The 26,311-nt window shown below is 38.4% G+C and overlaps 1 protein-coding gene across 11 annotated transcripts in view; it reads left to right on the top strand.

Annotated features, from left to right (window-relative positions):
* Positions 1-26,311, top strand: part of TBL1X (transducin beta like 1 X-linked) — a 177,480-nt gene that overhangs the window by 136,503 nt on the left and 14,666 nt on the right. For all 11 annotated transcript variants that reach the window (XR_009155252.1, XR_009155250.1, XM_058184429.1 and 8 more), the window contains 2 exons: positions 22,939-23,084; positions 25,205-25,481. Coding sequence is in view for 9 of the 11 variants with exons in the window: in XM_058184429.1 (XP_058040412.1) it covers positions 22,939-23,084; positions 25,205-25,481 (423 nt within the window). In the remaining 2 variants the exon portion in view is untranslated. The remainder of the gene's footprint in view (positions 1-22,938; positions 23,085-25,204; positions 25,482-26,311) is intronic.

Genomic DNA, 26,311 nt, shown 5'->3' with positions numbered 1-26,311 from the left:
GCCCCCAGATGATAGAGTCAGTAAACCACTTAGAGAGTGATTTACTTTATACTGTAAAGCAGTATAAAGTGGTTTATAAGTGCTATTAGTGAGCTGCAATGCACTTCCCGCAACTGTTTTGGATGGCCGATATCATCCAAACAAATACCATGTGAGGTGAGACTGTGCCCCTCTGGACAAGGAACCATTGCTATACTGCATCTTCTATAATGACTCACAGACTCAATTTATAACACTTTACCTAATAAAATATCCAGGAACTACTAATCTCTTACATGTGCAACTACTGTTATCAGATCAGTACAAATTAGTTTCTTTGAATGTGGCCAGATTCTTTATGCTGTATGCAAAATTAGGCAAATTCCAACTGCCCACTGATAATCCACCACCACTAATCATAATATATTATTTTGTCTGGCTTTTATTTTATTTTTTATTATTATTATTGATTTTTTAATGCTTTTATTTGTAATGCTGATCTATAACTGTAATAAAAATTGATTGATAGGAAGGTAAAAAAACATGCTAAACTACCTAGGAAATAGAAAAAAATACTATCAAAAAGTAAATAAAACATAAAACATAAAAATTAATCTGTTAAAATTACATATTTTAATGTTTAATGTTATTATTTATTTTGAACATGTATTAGCAATAGCACTTAGACATATACACCACTTCATAGTGCTTTTACAGCCCTCTCTAAGCAGTTTACAGAGTCAGCATATTGTTCCCAACAATCTGGATCCTCATTTTACCGATCTCAGGAGGATGGAAGGCTGAGTCAACCTTGAGCCGGTGAGATTGAACTGCCAAACTGCAGCTAGCAGTCAGTTGAAGTAGCCTGCAGTGCTACACTCTAACCACTGTACCACCTCGGCTCTTGTAGCATTGTAGTTAAATGTATTGTAGTTACATTGTACATTCTTGCAGCACTTCAAAGTGAAAGTAGACAAATTTCATTAATCAACATTTAGAATCTGGAATTTGAACATTTTTTTTAGCAACAGTGTAAGCTTAGTATATACAAAGTTCATTAGCAGAAAGATTTCTGATTTTGGAAATAGAATTATTTTCAAATTAATATCTTTAACCTCAAAATTAATATCTTTGAAGAACATGGTTCAGCCTAGTAATGTCTAATGAATCTAATCAATATGCCCAAGCAACTAGCAATGCTCATAATATACATGCCAAGTTTCTTTAAATTTATTAATGTCAGAGTGCACACAATGTGACTATTTTGAGGCAACCCAGGAGAGAAATACAGTAAACAGAGGTTTATTTTTCAAATAGTGGTTTATCTACAAGGAATATATGCATACACATACTAGGCACGCGGTACTAGGGACACGGTGGCTCAGTGGCTAAAACGCTGAGCTTGTCGATTAAAAGGTTGGCAGTTCAGGGGTTTGAATCCCTAGCGCCGCATAATGGAGTGAGTTCCTGTCCCACCTTCTGCCAACCTAGCAATTCGAAAGCACGTAAAAAATACAAGTAGAAAAATAGGAACCACTTTGGTAGGAAAGTAACAGTGCTCTGTGCACCTTCGGAGTTTAGTCATGCCGGCCACATGACCACGGAGACATCTTCAGACAGTTCTGGCTCCTCGGGTTATAAACGGAGATGAGCACTGCTCCTAGAGCCAGAAATGAATAGCACACATGTGCGGGGGAACCTTTACCTTTACTAGACAAAGTTAGGCAATCAATCATCAACTACAGCATAGAACACACGAGAGAGAGAGAGGGAGGGAGGGAGGGAGGGAGGGAGAGAGAGAGAGAGAGAGGAGAGAGAGAGAGAGAGGGGGGGGGGGGACCTTCACAGTGCCTCTCTTATAAAACAGCCTCTTAAAGCGATAAAGAGTCAAATAACCCTGCTGATTGCTACCAGTGCATCATCATTACAGCATTACAGTATTATAACATTACAGCAGCTGGTCAGCTATTAAATCATCATTACCCTGACACTCCTCCCATTTAAAGCTGAACAGCTGAATTCTTTAACATATTCATTATGCTTTCTTTCTCTATTATGTCCATACTTCCTGCTTCGGTTGCTACAAACACTACTAGTACCATTGCTGCTGCTGCTGCTGGAACAGCTCCTAATTTCATTTTTTAATGACTCTGTACACTCTTTCTCATTACTTTCTATTACATCATGCTCACTATGTCTTGGCTGAATTCCTTCACTTTCTCTTTTCACTAGCTCAGTTTCCTCAGTTTGGTTTCTCTGACAGCCTGATATTCTCTTTAATGTCTGCTTCCTCCATTTATCCTGTTCTTCCTTAGGCAATGACCATGATCATATCTCTTGGTACTTACAGGGTTCATAGCAAACACCACATATTCTAATCTCATTTGCAGTGAACCAATCAGGAGGTATACCTTTATTATACCTTTCAGGTCTCCTAGGTATGTTTGCTTTGAGTTTTTCTTATAGGATACACTCTGGATTTTGCCTCCTTACAAACAGCGCAATCTAAGCACACATTGCATTTCTTTATCCTAAGTCCCACAGCTAGATCTGGCATCTTCTGCAGTACTCTAAAACTTGCATGCCCCAATTTCCTATGCAATAAATTACACAATTGTCATGTGTAGGAGTGTTTGTAAATGTTCGTGCACAACTATTCTCTTGTTTTCCTAATATGTATAGATTATCCTGGTTAACACCTTGGGCACAAATTCTTCCACCTTTTCTTATGAAGTATTGTCCTCCTGCAAACAGTATTTCATAACCTTGACTATCTAACCTGGAACTACTCAACAGATTATGATCTAGGTCAGGTACATATAAGACATTGTATAATGTTTCTCCTATCTCAGGTACGTAGACTTTACCTTCCCCTTTAACAGCAGATTGTTGACCATTAGCCAAACTAGCAAATGTTTGCTTAGCTGGTCCTAAGCCAGAAAATGTTTGTGGTTTAGTAGCAATATGTTGACATGCCCCACTGTCCAATACCAAAATGTTTCTGGTGTTTTCAAACGCTGTTGCTGCCAGGGAAAAAAATGACGATGAAGAACCACTCCTCATGTATTGAGTAGCCTTACATTCTTGTCTCGCTGCTCCTCTGTTTCTCCTCTCAGAGCAGCGTCTCTGGAGATGTTCTGTAGAACCACACATGTAGCAAGGCTTCACTGTGTAAACAATCTCAGCTGCTGTGCTGGTATCCTGGGATGTTGCAGATGTTGGCCTATGCTGAGCATTATCTCTCTCTTTATTAGTCGCCTCTACAGCCATTTCTGCTTTTCCTCCAACAATCAACCAGTCAAATATGTCATGGTTAAGTCTCTCTCTTGCAGAGACTCTAGGCTAGCCACAAGAATGTCCCATAAAGTGTCCAACAAACCGAGCTCCACGTATACCTTGTGTGCCTCAGTAAGCGTCATTCCTCTTTCTTCTAACTCCAGGAATGCCTTTCTCATAGCTGTTCTGACCAGTGGTGGGATTCAAGTAATTTAACAACCGGTTCTCTGCCCTAATGATTCCTTCCAACAACCAGTTTGCCAAACTGATCAGAAAGTTAACAACCGGTTCTCCCGAAGTGGTGCGAACTGGCTGAATCCCAGCACTGGTTCTGACCCAGCGTTAGCAGAAGCAAGAAACAGACTCCTTGTCATGAAAAACCCCTCTTTATTTGCCTCTTGTGAATTAATTGCTTTCATTCACCGAAAAATCCAGGCAACAGTCCTTCAAGGAGTTAACTGCAATACAGACCTTATCAGTTACTTACCAATAATTGCAAGGCCATGAGTTCCCAGCTGAAAGGCTGCAAATTAAGTTCTGGCAAGCAGTCTTTCTGGCATGAAACACAATGAGCAAAATCTCCAGAAATATGAACTGTTATCTCCTACAACAACCACTCCCCTTTCCTTCTATTTATTCCCCAGCCAGGGAGGGACCATTCAGCATCCACGTGTGCTTTGCTTCCTGAGTCAATTCCTTGTCCTCCATTGCTCACCTCTTCTAACTGCTTTGCAAATACATGCATCTGGAACAGGCCCCAGCTGTTCTTCCTCCTCACTCATATCAGCCTCCAAAGGCAGCTGCCTCTCAGGTGGCTGGAAAATGTTGGACGGCCCTGGCTCTATTTCTGTGTCCAATGCAGAGCATCCATCAGAGCCTTCCCTGGATTCCAGCATTGGCCCAGGTTCCTCCCCAACCTCCTCATCATTCAAGTCAGCCACCAGCTCCCCTGGCAGTTGGTGGGCCACAACATTAGCCTGCAGATATGTGAACATGCTCTCCTCCAGCTTCAGTTGTGCTTTATACAGTCTCCTTGTCAGCAGCACTTTACTACCCACAATCCAGGGGTGAAATGTTACCAGTTCACTCTAGTTCAGGTGAACTGGTAGTGATAAAAACTACTAGGTTGGACGAACCGGTAGTTAAAAAAGCTACTAGTTCAGTGGAACTGGTAGTTAAAAAAAGCTACCAGTTTGTCTGAACTGGTATTTCCAACGATCAGCTGTACCACGTGGTTAGTAACTATCATCCACAACTCCTCCCTTTGCAGGTACATCTCCATTTTTACATGCCGGGAGAGTTAGTTTGCCTCATTCAGCCAAGATACCACGAAACCTCCTTCCATTACCCCAATGGAGGCCATGTTGCCTGCTTTCTTTCACAAGCGCTTACCACTAACAAACCACAATGCGCAACCCCTCTGACTCTAGAGCAAGCTCTCACTGGGTTTCTCTTCTCTCTGGCCTTCTCTCTGGACTGGGCCCATAAACTGTCAGAGTGCAAACAGTGTGATTGTTTTGAGACAACCCAGGAGCAAAATACAGTAAACAAAAGTTTGTTTTTCAAATAATGGTTTATCTACAAGGAATATATACATACATGTATTAGGCAAAATCAGGCAATCAATCATCAACTACAGCACAGAAGCACACACATCAGCGTTACAGTATTACAACAGTACAGCAGCTGGTCAGCTAGTAAATCATCATTACCCTGACAGAAAGGATGACAGTTGACCTTTTTTAAAACTTTGTATCATTGGTCCAGTAATCCCTAAAGAGAATTGTTTATTGAATTAACTAAGCTTTTAGGTTATCGGAAGCATAGCAAGCATTTCTTAAAGCCTGAACCCATTGAATGGACAATAAAGGATACTCCAACTCTAATATAATGTTTTTTTTATTTATTTGTTAAACTTGTTTCACCAGAAGTGGTTCTAGGTGGCTTACAGACATTCCACCAAAATTTACCATAAAACAAAAATAAGGATAATACATTTAAAATTCAATTAAAATAATTGTATTATATATTATCTATTTCCCTCTGGAGTTTCAGCAATTGAAATGGTATAAGAACCAAGCTGCATGTATAACATGTCATTAAACTCTGTGTGTTGCTGTTCAGCCTTTCTTTTGTAAAATTGCAAATATTATAAAAGTATAGCTACATAAAATTAGATTAATAGTTCCATTATCAAATTTTAAAAATGAGTATTACCAAAATACTTATACATTACTGTACAATGTCGGTGTTGCATGAGAAGAAATAATATTTACATTTTCTGCTGATCAAGCCATTAAGATCCAGATACGGTGCATTCAGAAAATATTCAGACCCCCTTCATCTTTGTCAATTTTGTTATGCTGCAGCCTTATTCTACAGTTGTTGAAATTCATTTTTTCTCATTAATCTACATTCAGTACCCCATGATGACAAAGTGAAAGCAGAATTTTAAAAACGTTTGTAAATTTATTACAAAGAAAGAACTGAAATATCACATTAGTGTAAGTATTCAGACCCTTTGCAACAAGAAATTTAGCTCAGGTCCCTCCCATTTCTCTTGATCATTGCTGACAGTTTTCTACACCTTGACTGGCGTTGACCTGTGATAAATGAAATTGATTAGACATGATTTGGAAAGGCACACACCATAGAAGGCATCACAGCTGACAATGCATAGTGTAGCAGAACAAAAGCCATGAGATCAAAAGGAACTGCCTGTAGAGCTCAGAGACAGGATTATTGCAAGGCACAGATCTGGGGGAAGGCTACAGTAAAATTTCTGCTGCATAGAAGGTTCCTAAAAGCACAGTGGCTTCCATAATTCTTAAATGGAAGACATTGGTCCAACAAGGGTCTTCCAAGAGATGATCGCCCAGTCAAACTGAGCAATCAGAAGAGAAGGCCTTAGTAAGAGAGGTGACTCTGACTGAGCTCAGAGATCCTATGTGGAGATGGGACAGAGTTCCAGAAGGATAACTATCACTGCAGCCTTCCACTGATCTGGGTTTTATGGCAGAATAGGTAGATGAAGCTTTTCCTCAGTGCAAAACACATGAAAGCCTGCTTGGAGTTTGCAAAAAAGCACCTGAAGGACTCGCAAACTGTGAGGAACAAGTTGCTCTGGTCTGATGAAACCAAGATTGAACTGCTTGGCCTCAATTCTAAACATTATGTCTAGAGGAAACCAGGCACTGCTCATCACTTGCCCAATATCATCCCAACAGTGAAGCATAGTCGTGGCACTATCATGCTGTGAGGTTGATTTTCAGCAGCAGAGATTGGGGGAATAGTCAGAGTTGATGGAAAGCTGACTGGAACTAAGTACAGGAATATCCTCAATGAAAACCTGTTCCAGAGTACTCAGGACTTCAGACTAGGCCGAAGGTTCACTTTCCAACATGACAACAATCCTAAGCACACAGCTAAGACAACACAGGAGTGGCTTAGGGACAACTCTTGAGAATGTCCTAGGGTGGCCCAGCCAAAGCCCTGACTTGAATCCTATTGAACAACTCTGGAGGGACCTGAAAATGGCTGTCCACCAATGGTCGCCATCCAACCTGACTGAGCTGGAGAGGATTTGCAAGGAAGAATTGTCAAAAAATCCTCCAATCCAAGTGTGCAAAGCTTGTCACTTCATACCCAGAAAAACCCGAGGCTGTAATTGCTGCCAGAGGTGCTTCAACTGAGTGAAAGGTCTGAATACTTATGTCAATGTGATATTTCAGGGTTTTTTGAAATAAATTTACAGATATTTCTAAAATTGTGTTTTCACTTTGTCATTATGGGGTACTGAGTCTAGAATAATGAAGAAAAAAATAATTTCAACGTATGTATCAGGACTGGATGGTGGGGAATGGAAATATTTATATTCCTTGCAGACAGCTGATCATTTGCATCCTTTTAGAGGGTTGTTGAAGCCCTTAGAGGTTTATCTGTGTCCTCAGGATGACCTGAGTACTGCTAATGGTTCCTGTAATCTGCAGTTCTTCTGGAAATCCATTCATACTCCCACGCCATTCAAAGGGTGTTCATCCCAAATTGTATAAAAGAGATTCTCAGTCATTCAGGTCATGGTTGTCCCAAAAAATACCAAAGGTACTTTTTCCGAAGGCAACTGGACTTTCTTCTTTTTCTTTAAAGACAGGAGTATGAATGGATTTCCAGAGGGACTGCAGGCTATAGGAACCACTAGCATTACTCAGGTGATCCTGAGGACACAGATAAACCTCCAAGGGCTTCAACAACCCTCCAGCTGTCTTCAAGGAATATAAATCCTTCCATTCCTCACCAGCTAGTCAGAGCTGAAGAAGCTTCTTGGAGGAGAAGCGAAACGTCTTCAAAGAAAATCAAGAAAGTCCAGTTACCTCCTAAAAAAGCACCTTTGGGACAACCATGACCTGGATGACTTTCAACAACTGTAGAATCAGGCTTCAGCATAACAAAATTGACAAAAGTGAAGGAGGTCTGAATACTTTCTGAATGCACTGTAGATTTAACCACTTTTAGTGCCAGGAAAGCAACCAAATGCCTACTATTATTAGAACCAGGAACTTGTACAGATTACAAGGGTACTAAAAACAATTCTCAAGATGAGATTTATTCAGTATTATTTCATTCTAATACTCCACTGAAGTTAACAAATGCATAAATAAAAGCATTGTTTTAATACAGTGTTTCTTAAACTTTTTGCTCTTAGAACCCCTTTCACCTTTTAAATATTACAGAGGGCCCCAATAAAACTTTTGTTTGTATGGGTTATGTATATCAAAATTTATTGTATTAAAAATAAAAATTGTGGCACTTGTAATAGATATATTTCTTGTGTTAACATAAATAAAAATATTTTTCATAAAACTGTTTCTCTTTTAACAAATAAAAATTATAATGAGAAAAGTGACATTATTCGAAATGTCTGCATGTATATCAAATATTTGGCAAATAATTTTGATTTTGCAGCTCCCTGAGGGGTGACCATACTTTAAGAAATGCTGCTTTAATATGAAAAAGTACTGATACAAAAATCATTCTCACTTTATTTTCAGTACCTAAACTTAAAGGTATTTTCATATTTCTTTTAATACGTTCCAGTGTCTTTTTTGAAATCTTATAACAATCCACAAATAATCTCAAAACCAGAATAAAAAGATAACAGTAACAGAGTTGAAAGAGACCTTGGAGATCTTCTAGTCCAGTGATGGCGAACCTTTTTGAGACCGAATGTCCAAACACAACGCAAAGCCTACATATTTATCTCAGAGTGCTAACATGGCAATTTACCGTACTTTTCAGAGTATAAGACGCACTTCTTACCACCACCACCACCAAAAGAGGGTGATAATGTTGGTGCGTCTTATACACTGAATACAGCCATTTTTTGCCTCCCAAAGCCCTGCCCCATGCATCCCGTTTTTGCGAAAAACGGGCCCGTTTTTTGCAAAAACAGGGTGCCAGAGCCTTTGGGAGGCCTGCAGACTGCTCCTGGGGGCTGGGGATGGCAAAAACGTTTTTTCTTGCTTATCTCTTCGAAATCTTGTGTGTCTTGCACACCAGTGCATCTTATAGTCTGAAAAGTACAGTAAACTGAATAACAAGGTTTAGTTTAGAAAAAACAACTCACATGTGATTAGTATCTTTTCTCTGGGAAAAAAAACACAATAACAGTGCTTTCAATGATACAAACAACTTTTTATTGAAATGTAAAACTTTGCATTTGGCATGCTTTTTATTAATGTGACTTTTGCTGTTGTATGCCCGCTGGTAATTTTTCTAATCATGGCTCATAGTTTGTAAGTTTGAGAGCAGCACATGCAGCACTCAGTTCATCTGTAAGTCTGTTTCTGGTGTCAAATTTGATATAATTCAAAGCTGAAAACAGCTGCTCACAAGCATAAGATGATCCAAACAAAGTAAGGAAAGCAATACCGAGTGCTTTCATTGACGTAAAATTATTTGTCAGTGAATTCCACACTTTTAAGGGTTTCATTTTCAGAAGTACAGGTAACTGTGTCAGAACTAACTGTGCTGTCCTTTCTTTCTGTCTTCTCAAGTGTTTCAAGCGGATCACAGAATTTATTCTTCGACATGGAGCTTTCTTGAAATTCCAATAGCTCCATTTCTAGATTTTCTAAATCTAACAAGTGTAATTTGTGCAAATTTGGCTTTTTCTGGAGAACTAAGAAAACACAGAGTTGTTTCCATCTTATGGAACTGTAAAAACCTGTTACTAAAATTCACCTTTGCAGCTGCTACAATGCTAGAAAATTCCTTGTAGATTTCCTGGTGGCTTGTAGGGTTGTCTGCAAATATTATACAATTTTCTAAATGCATTTTTAGATTTGGAAAAATATTTTATTTTAAATAAAATATTTAGCTGCCCACTTTCAAGGTCTCTTTCAAAAAACTCCAGTTTTCTCTCTCAGTTTTGATATCACAAAACATCCTTTCTGCTGTTTTCCCAAAACCTTTTAGTTGTTTGTTCAGTACATTGAAGTGTACTGTAAAATCTGTAAAAAAAACCTGAGGTTGGTAACCCAGGCCATATCAGTGAGCTGTGGATATTCCTGCCCTTTTTCATTCATAAACAGCCTAATTTCATCAAAGCAGGCTACAGATCTCTCCAGGACTCGTCCTCTGCTCAGCCACCAGACATTATTGTATATAAGTAAACAATTATACTGTGACTGAATCTCCTCAAGAAGTGCTTGAAACTGTCAAAAATTCCGAGCACGAGCTATGATGAAATTCACCATTTTTGTGACATCTTTGAGGATATCTTCAAATTTTTTGCTGCTTTCCCTGGCACAAAGAGCTTCTTGATGTATAATACAATGGAACTGAATGACTTTATGCTTTATTTCTTTAACAAACAACTGTATGAAACCAGATGTTGCCCCCACCATAGAAGGTGCCCCATCACTAGTAATTGAAACCACTTTTTCTGGTTTTATGTCTTGTGACAAAAAAGCCTCCATCACAACATTGTAGATATCTATCCCTTCTGTTCTTTCAGGCAAAGACACCAGTTTCACCAGCTCTTCTCTCATGTCACCAGCAGCATAACACAAAATTACTGCTAGCCTTGCATGATTATTTCCATCTGTGCTTTCATCCAGGCACATGGAGTAACAGGCTGTCTTTTGTAAGTCAGTGGTCAGCTTCTGACCAACACCACTTGTCATGCGCTGGACTCGATCTTTAACAATATTTCTGCTAAGTGGCACCTCAGAGATACGTTGCATAATTTTATCCATGTTTAGGAAATCATGAAAAAGGGAATTACTTGCAGACAAAATGACCGTTTTAATAATATCCCCATCAAAAAGGGGCTTGCCATGTTTTGCTAGGCACAGTGAAACTTGAAAACTGACAGTTGTCAGATGATTTGTTCTGGACAAGTAGTTGGAAAAACTAAGAGACTGGGAATGATAGTTCCTCACTTTCCCTGCAATAAACTCTTTTCTTTCAGTTGCACCAAGTTCAGCAACATTTTTGTGGTTGGTGTCAAAGTGCCGTCTGACACTTGATGTGCAACACACAACACTTTCATTACACAAAGTACATAATGCTTTCCAACTGCATTCAATCACTCCAAATGACTCTGTCCAGACCTCTTGGAATGATCTTCCACTATCTGCTTTTGCTTTTTTTGCTGCACTCATTTTTGGGTATTCAAGACTTGGAGTCTACAAAAACCAATTTTAAAAAAATGAGGCATCCAATACAAATCTATCCCTATAGTTAACACTATTAGTTAACACTAAAGAAATCCCCTGAATCAACCAATCTACAGCAGTGATTCTCAGCTGGGGGTTCCTTTTGAATTTGCTGACCACCAGCGAGTGGGAGAAAGCAATTTCACAGAGGAGGGGATGGAGAGGGCTGTGGGATGAATTCACACCCACTCCCAGACCCCCTTGGGATCAACCAGGTTACCTGCAGCCCTCCCCTGCCGCTTCAGGCGTTGGAGCATGTGGGGGGGATGCTTTTCAAGGAGCCACAAGGAGGGCTGAGAGCTGGTTTCTGTCCCACAAGTAAGATTTGGTCCAGAACCAATCCGAACATGAAGGTCTTTTATTTGCTCCTTGTACTCCTTGTCTTTGCATTTTTACCAGGTAAGAAAGTAAATTTCTGATGATGTAAAAATAGTTCATAACGCACCTTTCTTGACAGCTATTATCATATCTAAAAGCAAGATACTCTTCTACATCCTTTGTCTGGAGTACCATTTAATCCAGAGCCTTTTAATTCCAGAAGTCCAAGTTTAAAGAATGGACTTCTGGAATTAAAGCTCCATTTTTTAGCTAAAACTTAATTCACACCTTTTAGTTTTGCTTTAAACAAATAGCTTTGAGCAGTGTGAACCATTGACAGTGTGATCCTCCAAAGGAAAAATATATCATTGATTTTTCTTTGACATTTAAACTACATACTGAACTGTATTGGGTTTTTTATTGTTATTTGAATAAAATGAAAAGAAATCAAATAGTGGTACTAGTGCAGAAAAAGAGATGAAATAATGAGTCATTCTCAACACTTAAATTCTGTGCACTTAAATATCTAGAAATTATTATGGTTCAGTGAATTTTGCCCAATTTTACGATTTTTCTTGCCATAGTTTTTAGGTGAAGCATTGCAGTTGTTAAGTTAGTAACCCCATTGTTAAGTGAATCTGGTTTCCCAATTAACTCTGCTTGTCAGAAAGTTGCAAAAATTGATCACATGACCCTGGGACATTTCAATATGAATATGAGCCAGTTACAAAGCATCTGAGTTTTGATCACATGGGGATGTAAGTCACTTTTTTCAGTGCTCTTCTAACTTTGAATGGTCACTAAATGAACTGTTGTAGGTTGAGGATTACCTGTAAAGTAATGACTGATGGCCACCTAATGTCTTCATCTCTGCAGGTTCTTAAAGATTTCTGAGACCACTGTTGAATACTTAAATTTCAGTAGTCACTAATCCCAGTCTTAAAATGAGTTTAGAATCAGTGGGAATCACTAACAATGAACTACTAACTACTGATAATGAGACCAGTCCTGGCTTTCTTTTCTTTCTGTCCAAGTTTTGCAAGTACTTTTTCCAGGCATATGTTTTATTCCACAGTATTCCACAGTAACCATTATTGTTAGGGAAAAAATTGCTCTTCCAAGCAATTTTAAAAGACTGTCAGAATGACTCTGCTCTCAATCCCCTTGTGGCTCCTTGAAAAGTATCCCCTCCACACATGCTCCAACACCTGAAGATGCAGGGTGGGCTGCAGGTGTCTAGAATTAAAAAGCGGTTCGAATCCCTAGTGTAGGTCCTCCTGTGTGAGAAGGGAGTTGCTAGATGACCTCCAAGCAGGGGTGAAATCTAAAAATTTTCTCAACCCGTTCTGTGGGCGTGGCTTAATTGGTGGGTGTGGCTTGGTAGTTAGGTGACTGAATGGGCATGGTTAATAATAATAAATAATAAAAATAATAAACAAAGTATACAAAACTTGGGAGCGCATCGGTCTACCTTCTTTAAAAATAGAGTCACCGGTCTACTAGCTGCCTACAGCGCTGGTCAGCTATAGTGCGGCCCTTTGAAGCGCCGCGGTAGTCATTTAAGGCTATTTGCAGCTATATCACCACCGAGAGCTTCAGGGACAGAGAAGAGGAACAGCGAGGCGTGGGCAGGGGGGGCAGGGATTTTTGCTACCGGTTCTCTGAACTACCTGCCCCCATCGCTACCGGATCACGGGATCCAGTCCGAACCGGGAGCATTTCACCCCTACCTCCAAGGTATCTTCCAGCTCTGTTACTAATATTGGCCCTGGCTTTCCTGGTAGAACAGCAGTGGCAGCAATGACGGTGGCGGCGGCAACATTCCCCCCCTCCACGCGGCATCCCACCTAGATCCTGGCAGGGGGGTGGTAGGCCTGGCTGGCCACATGCTAGCCACCCCGAGAAAGTCTCTGGTGACATGAAGGTCTGTGGCAAAGCTCCCGATTTTGCCGAATGCCTCTTTCTTTCCATGGTAAGGGGATCGGTTGTGGTGCACAAACTTCAGCAGCTCTTGCGCCACCACCTGCACCGCTTGTTTGGAGATGGAAAGGAAAAACTGCAGCTGAATTAGGCGGGACACGCCCCACCCTGATCCCCCTAAACAGGTCTCCCTACAGTAGGCTCCCCACTGAAAAGCTTTCCTGCTTCACCTCTACCTGCATGCTGTTACCGGCTCTGCACCCCCCCAAGACCAACAAGACGCCACTGGGTCTTGCAAGCAGTGCAGGCAGCAGCACAAGAGGTGCTGAAGTTTGTGCACCACAGCCCATCCCCTTACCACGGTAAGAAAAAGGCATTCAGTGAAATTGGAAGCTTTGCCGCAGACCCTGATGTCACCAGTAGGTCTTCCCAGGGTGGCTAGTATACAGCCAGACAGGCTTGCCACCACCACCCCAGGCCTCCCTCCCCCCCCATCCACAACAACCCACCTTGATCCTGGGTGGTACCCTGCCGCCCCCCACGGCAGCCCACCTGCAACTTACCAAAAATTAGGAAGGCGACAGCAGTCAAGGGGTGAGGAGCAGAGCAGCTGGGCCTGGGTCAGATGGTCTGGGCAAATAGCGACCAATAGCAAGCGGGGAGAGCAATAAGAGAGCAGCCAACAGTTCAGTCTCACATGCGTTGTAAGAGGAGCTGCCCAGTGGGCATGCGCGCGCCGGGAAATGAACTTTAAGTTTCTGGTGCACGCATGCGCACTGGCCAGATAGTCTAATGATCTGAGCTTCGGGTTGCGAACCCGGAAGAGGAATGGCCGATGCCGTGTGTGACAGGTGACATGGCTCTGCGTGCCACCTGTGGCATGTGTGCCGTAGGTTTGCCATGACAGCATGACAGCCCCTGCTAGCAGAAAACACTATACCATTTCAGAGAAATGGTTGTCCAATCTCTTCTTAAAAACCTCCAGTGTTGGAGCACCTAACACTTCTAGAGGCAAGTCGTTCCATGGATTTAATTTTTCTGTCAGGAAATCTTTTCTTAGTTCTAGGTTGGTTCTCTCCTTGATTACTTTCTATCCATTGCTTCTTGTCCTGAAAAGCAAACGTTATCTGAAATACCCACAACCCAGAAGATTAACAAAAGAATTATATCAAATGATTGCTTTTTTTCTTTGATTGAACATTTAGACACGTTCAATTATTTCTATATTTGCCTGCTAAAATTATTAAAATATAAGAAAGTATTTTTCTTGAATACTTCCCTTTTATTTTAACAGATTAATATATATTGAATAGTTCTGAATTTTTTGCAGGTGTTGATTTCTCAGTCAGAACAGTACAGTATAGTTTGATATTCAGCGCAGTCATGGATATATTCTTGTTTCTATGAAACTTCATGGGCAGCCACACGTATTATAATTTTAGCAGCTAACTTGTTCCCCCAGAATCTTCTGATGATGCCCAAACAGTTGCAAGAATTAATATATAAGAGCAAATCTTTAGTGAAGGAGGAAAGGATTAAGTCCTATTTGATCCAACAATCATCACCAAAAAAAGTTTGGGATGACTTTTAATTCCCAGTAGGGTTTAAATTTGTAGTAGACTACAATCTGATGCTTACATGATTGAGAATGAACCTTGTAATCTCAGTGGAACTTCCTTTGGAGTAGATTAATAATAAATTACTCTCTCAGTATTTTACATACAATTCTAACATTAATAATTTATTATGCTTTTTAACATAGTGTAATATAGTGTATGCTTATTAATACTGTTGAATATGTTTTTTAATTATGTAATTACAAGCAAAAATGTAAATGGATTCATTTATTCAATTCAATTTATATGGTTGCTCCTGTCTCATAAAATGATATTGGGAGACCAACACAATAAACATCAATACAAAAAATAAAATACAATAAATAAAACACATTAGATACTAAATGTGTTTTAGATACTAAAAAGAAAAATGGTTACCAAGAATAAATCAACAAATTCATTCAGTTCATGGCTCGACCTCATATCTGGAAAAAAGGCAAGTCGGAGGCCTTTATGAAAGTCTATCTAGTCTTTGAAGGAATAGTGTTCTTGAGGACAGGTAGATATCCTTCATGGGACTTGATATCCTTCATGGGACTGTAGATATCCTTCATGGGACTTGAAAGGTGATCCCCTTTAATCAATGGGACTGGAGCATGCCCTTTCTGCCAGATCTGGTGGGGCAGGTAGGGACAATTAGATATGATTGTTCAAATGTAATGGGCATTGTTCCATAATAATGTTGAAAATATAATCAGCATTGCTCCATAATAATGATGTACTGAGTGATGATTTGAACTCTGGTGTTTCTCTTAAATTTTGGACACATTTGACTGGCAAGAAGAATGCACTCACTCTTTTGTGTCTGAGTTCAAGTAGTAGCTGCACAAGTAGGCATGCTGAGTGGCCTTTTTATATGAATGTCTATATTTGCTCTTCTATTTAACTCATATTTTGAAGACAAACGTAATTTCTTAAGATAAAAGAGTGTACCTGTCCTAATTAAATTTGGTTCATAAAACATTAGCTAGTAATATGAGGAAGGATTTATTTCCAGCTACAGAATATCTGGGCGGGGGGTGGGGGAGAAGTGGCTAAAATGCATGTTTGAAGAAATTATTTCAAAGGATCTCATTATGCTATCTTCCCCACTTCCCCCAAAGACAGTTTGAAAATCAAGGTGTTCCTCTTGCTGTTAGAACCCCAGAAAACTTCAGAAATATTGCCAACTTTGATGAAATGATTGTAACTTAATTATTTAACAATTTTGTTACTATTAAGCTAATTTGCCTTTTGTAAGAATCTTTTTATTCCTTGATTACCTTGTGATTTTTCTCTTTTGGTCTGTATGCTATGGTCTGTAAAGTCAGCTAAAAATGAAGATGTTTTCTGTTTGATAAGATAGCAGCAAATGCTTCAAGCTACTCAAGAGCTACAGATAAGGTTAGGATGCCGATGAGATTTTTACATTGCTCACATGCACAGAATAAAAAGTGTAATTAAAACAATGATTAAATAGGTTGTATCTCTCTCCAAAATTTCTTCATCCAGTTCTCTGTGTGAACTTGATTCTGGAATTTATCTGATAGGTTTCTAATATTGCAAACTATTGGTTATACTCGCCAAAAATCAATTGAATGTAATGGCTAAAATTTAATGAATGTGTGAATGAATACGTAAATAAGTCCCTTAACATTTTTCAGAACATACTGTATATACATACACAGACACATAACTATAAATGATGGTTGTTTATTTTTACCTTGAATCAAGTTTGTTCAAAATGCACAATTATGAAATTAGATAATTTTTATTTTGTTTTCCAACATTCAATTTGCATAGTTTTCCTGCCAATTTTTGTTAATTAAGCTTCTGTAATCTTTATTTAGCAGATTAAGCAATTCCCCCATTGTGCCCTAAAGCAGTGATGATGCCTATTACCTCTTGTCCTCTTCCAGTAGCACTGCTGCAGTTGCCAACTTCAAGTTCCAAGCCATTATGACAAGCTGGCGCTCATTGCAGTTTATTGTAGAGACAGCATTGGATAAATTTCTCACAAAAATTACAAACAATATAGAATGTTCAACATTTCCTTTGCACTGGTGTGTGTGGAATTATTTTATCTAGCAGTTGTGGCACAGATCAAAACTGTCAGCTAAGCTGATTGATAGGTACCTTCAGGATCACCTCTTCCAGCCAGAAATAGCCATATGATTCATTCATCTTCCTAAATAAACTGTTGTTAGCTTCCTAGTAATTCATAGTACAAGGAGCTGAAGCTTGGAAATGCTGTTTTTCATTAGGAATATCCATCAACTTGAATAGCTTCCTCTTGAAGTTCTGACTTGCCTGCATTCTGCTGTCTCTCTTTATATTATTGAAAACAGCTCTTCCAGTGCCTAGAGTGAAATCATGCTCTCTTTATCTGGATTGCACTTATATATTACTTTTTAAATTATGTTTTGTTTTATCATGGCTATTTTTGTAAAATTATCATGTACATCTTAATTATGCTGTTAAGAACACTGCAACAAATTGACATTGCTCCCTTCCTTCAGTTGAGAAAGAGTTATTGGCACAAGATCACCCAGCCGACTTTCATGAATTATGCAGATCTACAACTACGTTTTTTGTTCCTAGTCCAACACTAGACCAAATTGGCTCTAATGTTATCAAAACAGAAGAGAATATACAGAATTGCAAAATTTAAAGAGAGGGAAAAAGTCTTCAGAATTCAAAGTGATGTGTTTTTTTTAAATTTTATTTTTATTTACATTTATATCCCGCCCTTCTCCAAAGACTCAGGGCGGCTTACAGATGTTCAGGATATTTTAAGTAGACATGTATTAATTTCACAGCTGTATATTATATTCCATTATATTAAAAGATATATACCAGAATATTTTTAGCCTTCCAAATATTTTTTGAAACCAAACTGTTTCAAATAACTTAATGGCAATTAATCTGATGCCCTGGATTTATTGACTTTTATTTTTGTTTGCTTTTTTATGTTCGATGTTTTATCCATTTTTACTGTATATATACCAATCAGCATGGTGATTTAATAGGTATCCCTTGCTAAGTATTTTCTTTACATTAGGTGTTGGCAAACATATTATTATTATTATTATTATTATTATTATTATTATTATTATTATTATTATTATTATTATTATTATTATTATTATTATTATTATTATTATTATTATTATTATTATTATTATTATATTTGTCCAGGATGTGCTTCCCAAGTAAAAATAAATATAAAGTTGTCAGGATGCAATCATAATGAAGACCATGCTTTAAGTGCCTTCTGAATGGTAGCCATTCCATTTAGAAGTGAATTATTTGGTATGCCAGGTTAAAGGATGACCAGCCAGGATTCATAGTCAGATCCTCAACTCTGGAAACAGACCAACTAGCTTTCCTTCAAACTGGAGCTCAATGACCTGAAACAAATAAAAATAAAGTAGTGTGCCATCCTACCACTATCTAATGCGTGGGAAAATCCATAATATTTTTTAATGTGAAGAGGATGAAATCTGCATGACAGATGGGAACATTTTAAGTGTAGAAAACAAGCCATGTCATAGAAATTGGTGCTGCATTCTTTATGCTTTATAGGCTTTTAAAAAGCCTATAGCATTCTTGTTTTTATCAAGACAGAAATAAATGCTAGGAAACTAGATTGCTATTAACATCTGATAGTTGCAAATATAATAGAAATCAGTCATTGATCATGATCAAAATTATCTTCCTGGTTTCCAGATCTGTTCTCATCATAAAATAGCTTTAAATTCTGAAGCTGAAAATCAATTTCCATGCAAGTAACATGTACAAAAAAGTCACAACATGTAAAAAATGCCAAATGAGAAGGGAAACATTTTGTTTCAGTGGAAAGAGTGAAATATTGCGCCTTGTGCATTGATACCCAAATGGATAAAAACTACTTATTACTGTGTTTACCACTACAGGAAACACTATGTGGATAAAATTAAGCTTGGTATAATGTAGTATACATTTTCTTAGTGTATTTAAACAGTATTATGCAAAAGCCTTGATAGGGCCTCTGGTGGCTCAACAGACTAATGCAGTCTGTTATTAACAGCAGCTGCCTGCAATTACTGCAGGTTCAAGCCCCACCAGGCCCAAGGTTGACTCAGCCTTCCATCCTTTATAAGGTAGGTAAAATGAGGACCCAGAATTGTTGGGGGCAATAAGTTGACTTTGTATATAATATACAAATGGATGAAGAATATTGCTTGACATAGTGTAAGCCGCCCTGAGTCTTCGGAGAAGGGCGGAATATAAATGCAAATTTAAAAAAAATGGGGGGAAGGTGGTGGTCAATCTCCATGTAGCCATCTGAGGATCATGGTGCAATCTATGTCTTATTCCTTTTCTGCACCTCACATGACACTGATTACAATTAAAGGGATTATCTTCATATGTATGTGATGTAGATGAGGTTGCCAGTAATATATAACATTTCAATATTATAGCAGGTATGAGCCCTTTGATGTTATACTCCTTCTGATAAACTGAATTTTTTCTTTTCATGTGAAAAAAGATTCTCCTACCTGCCATTTCTAAAAAAATATAGAATTTTTGTAGACAATATAAAGAAATATATTAAAATGCATGTTTTCATTATAATAACCAGCAGAGGCCTGTATAATAATTTCTTATATATAGCAGGCAATGTAAGAGGTGGTCTTACTTTTAAAAGAAGCATAGTTTATAAACTTTTAATAGAACTAGTTTCATCTGATATTATTTCTCATTTAATAGACAGTTTACTGTTTCCTGTAAACATTACAGTGTTTCTCCTAAGATTTATGTAAATTAAAATTTGTCTGGTAACAATATTATAGTGATTGTAATTCAATAGATTTGTGACAAAATTAGCTAACTACAAAATTATTTTCAAAGGTAATTCTTAGGATGACTTACCCACTTACCTTAGGACCACTGCAACCATGCCTCCCATGCCTTGACCTGCTGCACAACTGCCCAACTTCTTTCAGGACTGCTCATGGCCAGACGCCACATAGCTCGTCAACCAGTGCCACCACTCTGATGCCGTGAGGCTCATTGAGCCCATGACACCGCTCACGCAGGAGGCCGCATGGCACGTTGTGCCATTGCACACAAGAGCAGTGACACTGGCACAAAAAGTGTCACAGCATTCTGCTGTGAGTGGCAGCACTGGCATGAGCAATGTGGTGTCCTGCCGCAAGGAGTGGCACCGGGCAATGCGCTACATGTCATCTGGGCATAATTCAAGCAGCTGCAAGAGGCTACAGAAGAAGTCATACAGTGGCGCAACAGATGGGAGAGTGTGGGAGGCCTGGCTGCGGCAGTCCTAAGGTAAGTGGGTATGGTGCACGTGGGGCATCCCCTACCCCCGCCCTAGTTTGATTTTTACGCCTGCACCTTGTCCCACTTTGTACAAATGATGGGTGGGGCTTAACTAGGGCTTATATTAGGCACAGGCATGAAAATCGGACTAGAGCTTGTTTTCGGGGTAGGCCATATTTTTGGCCAAACTCAGTATCACTGTACTGTTATAAACTGAACAAAGCAATGCTAGCTCATATGAAAAATACGATCTTTCTCAATGACTGAATAAAAATTAATTGGTAGATATATATTTTTACTGTAAGCTATTAGCAAAATATGGCAAGAAATACCTGTAGAGAATGTGCTATTAGCGGAAGGGGTGAAATGATCCAGGTTCAGACCGGATTTTCCAATCTGATAGTGATGACAGTGGGTGGTTCGGAGAACCAGTAGCAAAAATCCCTGCCGAAAAAATCTTCAGCTGAAAAAATGCTTTTTTTTAAAAAAAGCCTCTGATGATCACGTGGCTCAACTGGGATCATTAAATGCTTTTAAAAGATTCGGACGATCAGGCAACTCAGCTGAGATTGTAAGAACCTTTTAAAAGCATTTTTTTACAACCTCTTCAGCCGAAGAGGTTGCATAAAAAATGCTTTTAAAAGTTTAAAAAAAATTGGCCATGCCCACCCAGTCACATTACCCCACCGCCACCAAGCCACACCCATACAACCTATAGTAACAAATTTTACATTTCACCACTGATTAGGGGGCAATATTAATAGGCATGAATAGCTCAATGCAAACATGTCCTGACAATCACATTTACAGCATAACATTTTAATTAAATTGCTGCTGGCAGTTTTATGTTTAATGCAGGTAAAATGCAATAAATATATTTATCATTGGGTTGCATTTCTTGGATAACTTTTATATAAGATTTTTTGGCAGAAGCACATGGCCAGTTTCCTCTGATGTAGCATTTATGTAGTATCTTCAGCACTGAAATCGTATGAGAAAAAAAATCTATTCTTATATTTATCTGTTACCCCTATTTGCTTCCGTATTTTACAAAAGCTATTAGTGATACTGCATTGCTATTCCAAAAAAACCCTTATATATATTATTATCCTTTCTGTATTTAACTAGGCTAGAGGTGCCTAAGTTCCATTATGTAGAGGGCTGTTCTAGTCTTTTTGTGCCTGTCCTTGGGAAAGAGTTTCCCTTGGAGATAGATCTGTATGGCTTCCATGCTGCTTAAATTTCAGAAGGTTTAAAAAACCTTGCCTGTTTTCCCAGGCCTTGAGCTAAGCTTGGAGAGATGCTTTATGTTGGATGTGGTGGGTGCCTTTGACCAAATTCTTCATTTTTTTTTGTTTTTTAGCTTTCTTCTTTTATTTTTTAAATCTCATTTTGTTTTATCGGATTCTGCTCAGAATCCAAAAAGTAGTTTTGGAATATTCTAAAAACAAATCTGAAGTGCTCCACAGCTCTATTAACCAATTATACTGTTATAAGCAGCCTAGTAATATATGGTAGTTAGTCCTTCACCAGAGTAAAAAAAAAATGAAAATAATTACAACAAAACATATTTACGCACTGAAATATAAGAGCCTAGGTAGAGCTTACAAGAGCATAGGTAACTTGGCTCAACTGTCTCCAGTTATGGTCACTGTTAGTAAAGCAATATGGATATAAAATACTTCCCAGAAAAAGATCTCTTGAGACTTGGTAATGATATTGGATCAATAAACAACTCAGATTGCATACCAGATCTTTCTGTGACATGTAACCTCTTTCAGAATTGGTTGAACAATATTCATTTTATGTCCCCTCTGATACTAAAAATACTGAGCTCATTATTATCTAATGTGCCACTTAAGCTTTATGCTTTAATCACCAAATATATAGAGTAGAAATCATCATCAAGGTGACAGATGTGTGGAAATATATGCCCCATTAAAGTATATTATTTCTATTGTTTCACTTTTGTTCTGGTTTATTAATTATACTTGCATGTCAGATTAGCTGGTAATTACTGTGTTCAAGAGCCAAACATGTATATTCCTTTTTTATAAGTGGGCAGTGCCCTCTTGTATAATTCCTGAAACTGTGACTTTTTCTGTAGCATTTCATTTCCTACATAATACAAATAGTTTGGACCAGGGGTGTCAAACTCGATTTCATTGAGGCTGCATCAGTATTGTGTTTGACCTCAGGGAACTGGGGGGCTGTGGCCAGCTTGATGTCATTTGTCTCCGAAGTTGGTGGCCCGAGCACTCTGCCAGCGAAAACGGGCTCATGAGCTCCATTTTCAGCTGCGATGGCCTCTTGCAACCCTCTGCAAGGGAAAACGGAGCTCAGGGAGCCGCATGCGGACCCCGGGCTCCATTTTTGGCTGCAACAACTTCCTGCTGCCCTCTGCCAGCAAAAATGGAGCTAGGGGGGAGGTGCACGGCTCCCCCGAGCTCCATTTTTGCTGGCAGAGGCACTGTGGGCCAGTCGTTCACTATTTCCAGGATGGCCCCGCAGGCCAAATCTACGCACCCCTGTGGGCTGGATTCGGCCCCTAGGCCTTGAGTTTGACACCCCTGGTTTATACCATTTTCTTTTGTTTTGTCTAATTATTTTTTTCCAAATGCTCATTCTTTAAGAAATAAGTGTGCAAATGTAATTGAAGGGGACTATTATAGGGGTTTTTTTCTAACAGACCTAATGTGGAAATTTTTCTCCCTTGTTGGGAGAGGCACAGGATTCAGCTGTGTTGTATTTAGTATATGTGTCACATTGCAGAGAGCTTAGATTTCATATCATGCCTTCCTTTTTCTCAGGTTTCTCCCATTCCGCCTTTACATTTGGAATAGAGAGTCATATTAGCCAATCCAACATCAATGGAACACTAGTGCCACCTGCTGCCCTTATCTCTATACTTCAGAAAGGCCTACAGTATGTGGAAGCAGAGATAAGCATCAATGAGGCAAGTATCACCTCTTCCTTAGTTAGAAAATGCTTAATGATTAGAGCTTGATCAACCTAAGGCAGTTTGCTTCAGTTGATGCCAATTTTGAAGGATAGAAGAACAAAAACCAGACCTGGCTTATTTGTTAATGTTGGTTTTAATTAAAATGGATGTAAAAGATCTAGGGTCTCTTCGTTCATTCTGCTAAGCCTGATACCTTAGCCAATAGAACCAACTGGCTCTTCTTTTTAATTTTACTTTCTACTTTTTAGTTTCTGCTTTACTTTCCTCTACTTTTTTTCCATGTTTAGTTTTTTTTTTTTATTGTTATACTTCCTAATCTCTAAATCTACTTAATCAACCAATTTTGTTGAATACATGATGTACAATGACAATAAAGGCTATACTATACTTGTTTGTTTAATAGTCCTCATTGGTCCCTTTCATTTTCTTCCTAAAATAACCAAATAGAACAAAATCTGTTCTTTTTGTTACTCATCTGTCTAGTAAGTATGTTTCTTTATACCATACTGACATATGAAGTAGCAATAATTTATACATTGCTAAGATTTCTTAAACACAATTGTTAAAAAACAAGTTCATATTTCCATCCTGGAAAAAAACCTTGCTAGCAAGCCTGTAAGTCCTGAAAAGCAAGTGGTCAGAGCATGGCGGTTTGTTTGATTTTAAATAATTTTTGAAGGCTGATATTTAATCTTATTACTACTTAATTGGAGTTAAAAGTTTCTATAATTAAAAAAAAGTTTTAAAATGCTTAGACTTTCCTCACTCTACTAACTCTCCCTCATAAGAGTTATTTTGAACATCTACTGAATGAAACCTTGATACTTTCAAGCAGAACTTTGCAGAATTAATGTCTTCTAAAGTAGGATTTTTCAAACTGGTTTCTGCAGGACTTGTATAGATTCCAGCAAACAAATAAGAAAAAGATCTCTCTATCTAAGGTTGTTTTTCTTCCTTAATACGTTGCACAGAAGTTCTACAGGTTGCCTTGGGAAAAAAATAGAAAACCTGTGCTGAAAAATATTCCTTTTCTTCTCATTCCATTCTCCCTAAAAACAAATCAGAGCTGTGCATTTTAGTACTTAAAATGCAATGTAATCTATATTGAATGTTATCAGATTGAATTTCACATTAATTAAAATATAATGTTTGAATTCTATTTTAATAGAATTGAACAAGCATCACCTTGCACATTGAATTTAAATCTGATCTTGGCTGATTTACATGCCATTGCGTTTAATGTCAATGTGCAAAAAAACTTTTGCTTCCTTATACTGTTGCCACATTAATTTTTTTTTCAGAATTAACCTTCATGAGAAAAAAAAAAGAAATAATAGAATGAATTTTATGAATCTCCCAAAATCCAACCAGATCAAAAGGTTTCAAATGAAGCCTTACTTTTGTTAAGTATAATTTTATGTGATACTCCGAGCAATGTTTTCTGAGGATAAGTCAAAACCCTTTTTCTTGTTAAGTATGTGACTGTCAATTTCATGGTCAGTATGTGACTTCCATAATTTATTTTCTGATTAATCATTCAAAGTTTTTTCATCGTTGCGTAGTACAGGTAGTCCTCAAATTACAACCACAATGGAGCCTGGAATTCATGTTGCTAAATGAGAAATTTGTTAAGTGAGTTTTGCCCCATTTTACAACCTTTATTTGTGAAGTGAATCAATGCAGTTGTTAAGTTAGTAATACAGTTTTTAAATGAATCTTGTTTCCCCATTGACTTTGCTTGTCAGAAGTTTGCAAAAGCAGATCACGTAACTCCAGGACGCAGCAATCATAAATGTGAGTCAGTTGCCAAGCATCTGATTTTTCATCACGTGACCATGGGAATCACTCAATGATCGTAAGTGTGAAAAATGGTCATAAGTCACTTTTTTCAGTGCTGTTGTAACTTTCAGTGCTGTTGTAAAAGTCACTAAATGAACTGTTGTAAGTTGAGGACTACCTGTAGTCTAGCAAGTTAGTAGTAAAAATTTTATAGATGCAATTGAAGATTATAATTTCAGATTACATGGCAATTGTATTCTACTTAGCTAGTATTTCATTCATTTATCAGGAAAAACATCGTCTTTTTCTTTCTTTCTTTTTCTTTCCATTCCTAGGATGGTACAGTGTTTGATGGTAGACCTATCGAGTCCTTATCTTTGATAGATGCAGTAATGCCTGATGTAGTGCAAACTCGGCAGCAGGCTTTCAGGGAGAAATTAGCACAGCAACAAGCTAGTGCAGCAACAGCTGTAGTTACAACAACAACAACAGCAACAGCAGTCACAACTACTACAACAGCCACAACAACAACTATTGCTATCCCACAGCAAAATACACCAAAGACTGGAGAAGCCACTGTGAATGGAGAGGAGAATGGGGCACATGCAATAAGTAAGTTAAACTATGTTTTCTAATGGGTATGTTTACATTAAATGCAAATTTATGTGGCAAAGCTAGATATTTGTATACAGTCATGGCCGAAATTGTTGGCACCCCAGAAATTTTTCCAGAAAATCAAGTATTTCTCACAGAAAAGTATTGCATTAACACATCTTTTGCTATACACGTGTTTATTATCTTTGTGTGTATTGGAACAAAACAAAAAAAGGCAGGAAAAAAAGCAAATTGGACATAATGTCACACAAAACTCCAAAAATGGGCTGGAAAAAATTATTGGCACCCTTTCAAAATTGTGGATAAATAAGATTGTTTCAAGCATGTGCTCCTTTAAACTTACCTGGGGCAAGTAACAGGTGTGGGCAATATAAAAATCACACCTGAAAGCAGATAAAAAGGAGAAAAGTTCACTTAGTCTTTGCATTGTGTGTCTGTGTGTGCCACACTAAGCATGGACAAAAGAAAGAGGAGAAGAGAACTGTCTGAGGACTTGAGAACCAAAATTGTGGAAAAATATCAACAATCTCAAGGTTACAAGTCCATGTCCAGAGATCTAGATTTGCCTTTGTCCACAGTGCGCAACATTATCAAGAAGTTTGCAACCCATGGCACTGTAGGTAATCTCCCTGGGCATGGATGGAAGAGAAAAATTGATGAAAGGTTGCAACACAGGATAGTCCGGATGGTGAATAAGCAGCCCCAAATGAGTTCCAAAGAAATTCAAGCTGTCCTGCAGGCTCAGGGAGCATCAGTGTCAGCGCGAACTATCCATCGACATGTAAATGAAATGAAACACTATGGCAGGAGACCCAGGAGGACCCCAC

This window comes from Ahaetulla prasina, chromosome 5 (assembly GCF_028640845.1).
Source record: "Ahaetulla prasina isolate Xishuangbanna chromosome 5, ASM2864084v1, whole genome shotgun sequence".
In the NCBI taxonomy this organism is placed as follows: Eukaryota; Metazoa; Chordata; class Lepidosauria; order Squamata; family Colubridae; genus Ahaetulla; species Ahaetulla prasina.
The sequence above is the reverse complement of the archived record's forward strand: the minus strand, read 5'-3'. Positions and strand labels throughout refer to the sequence as shown.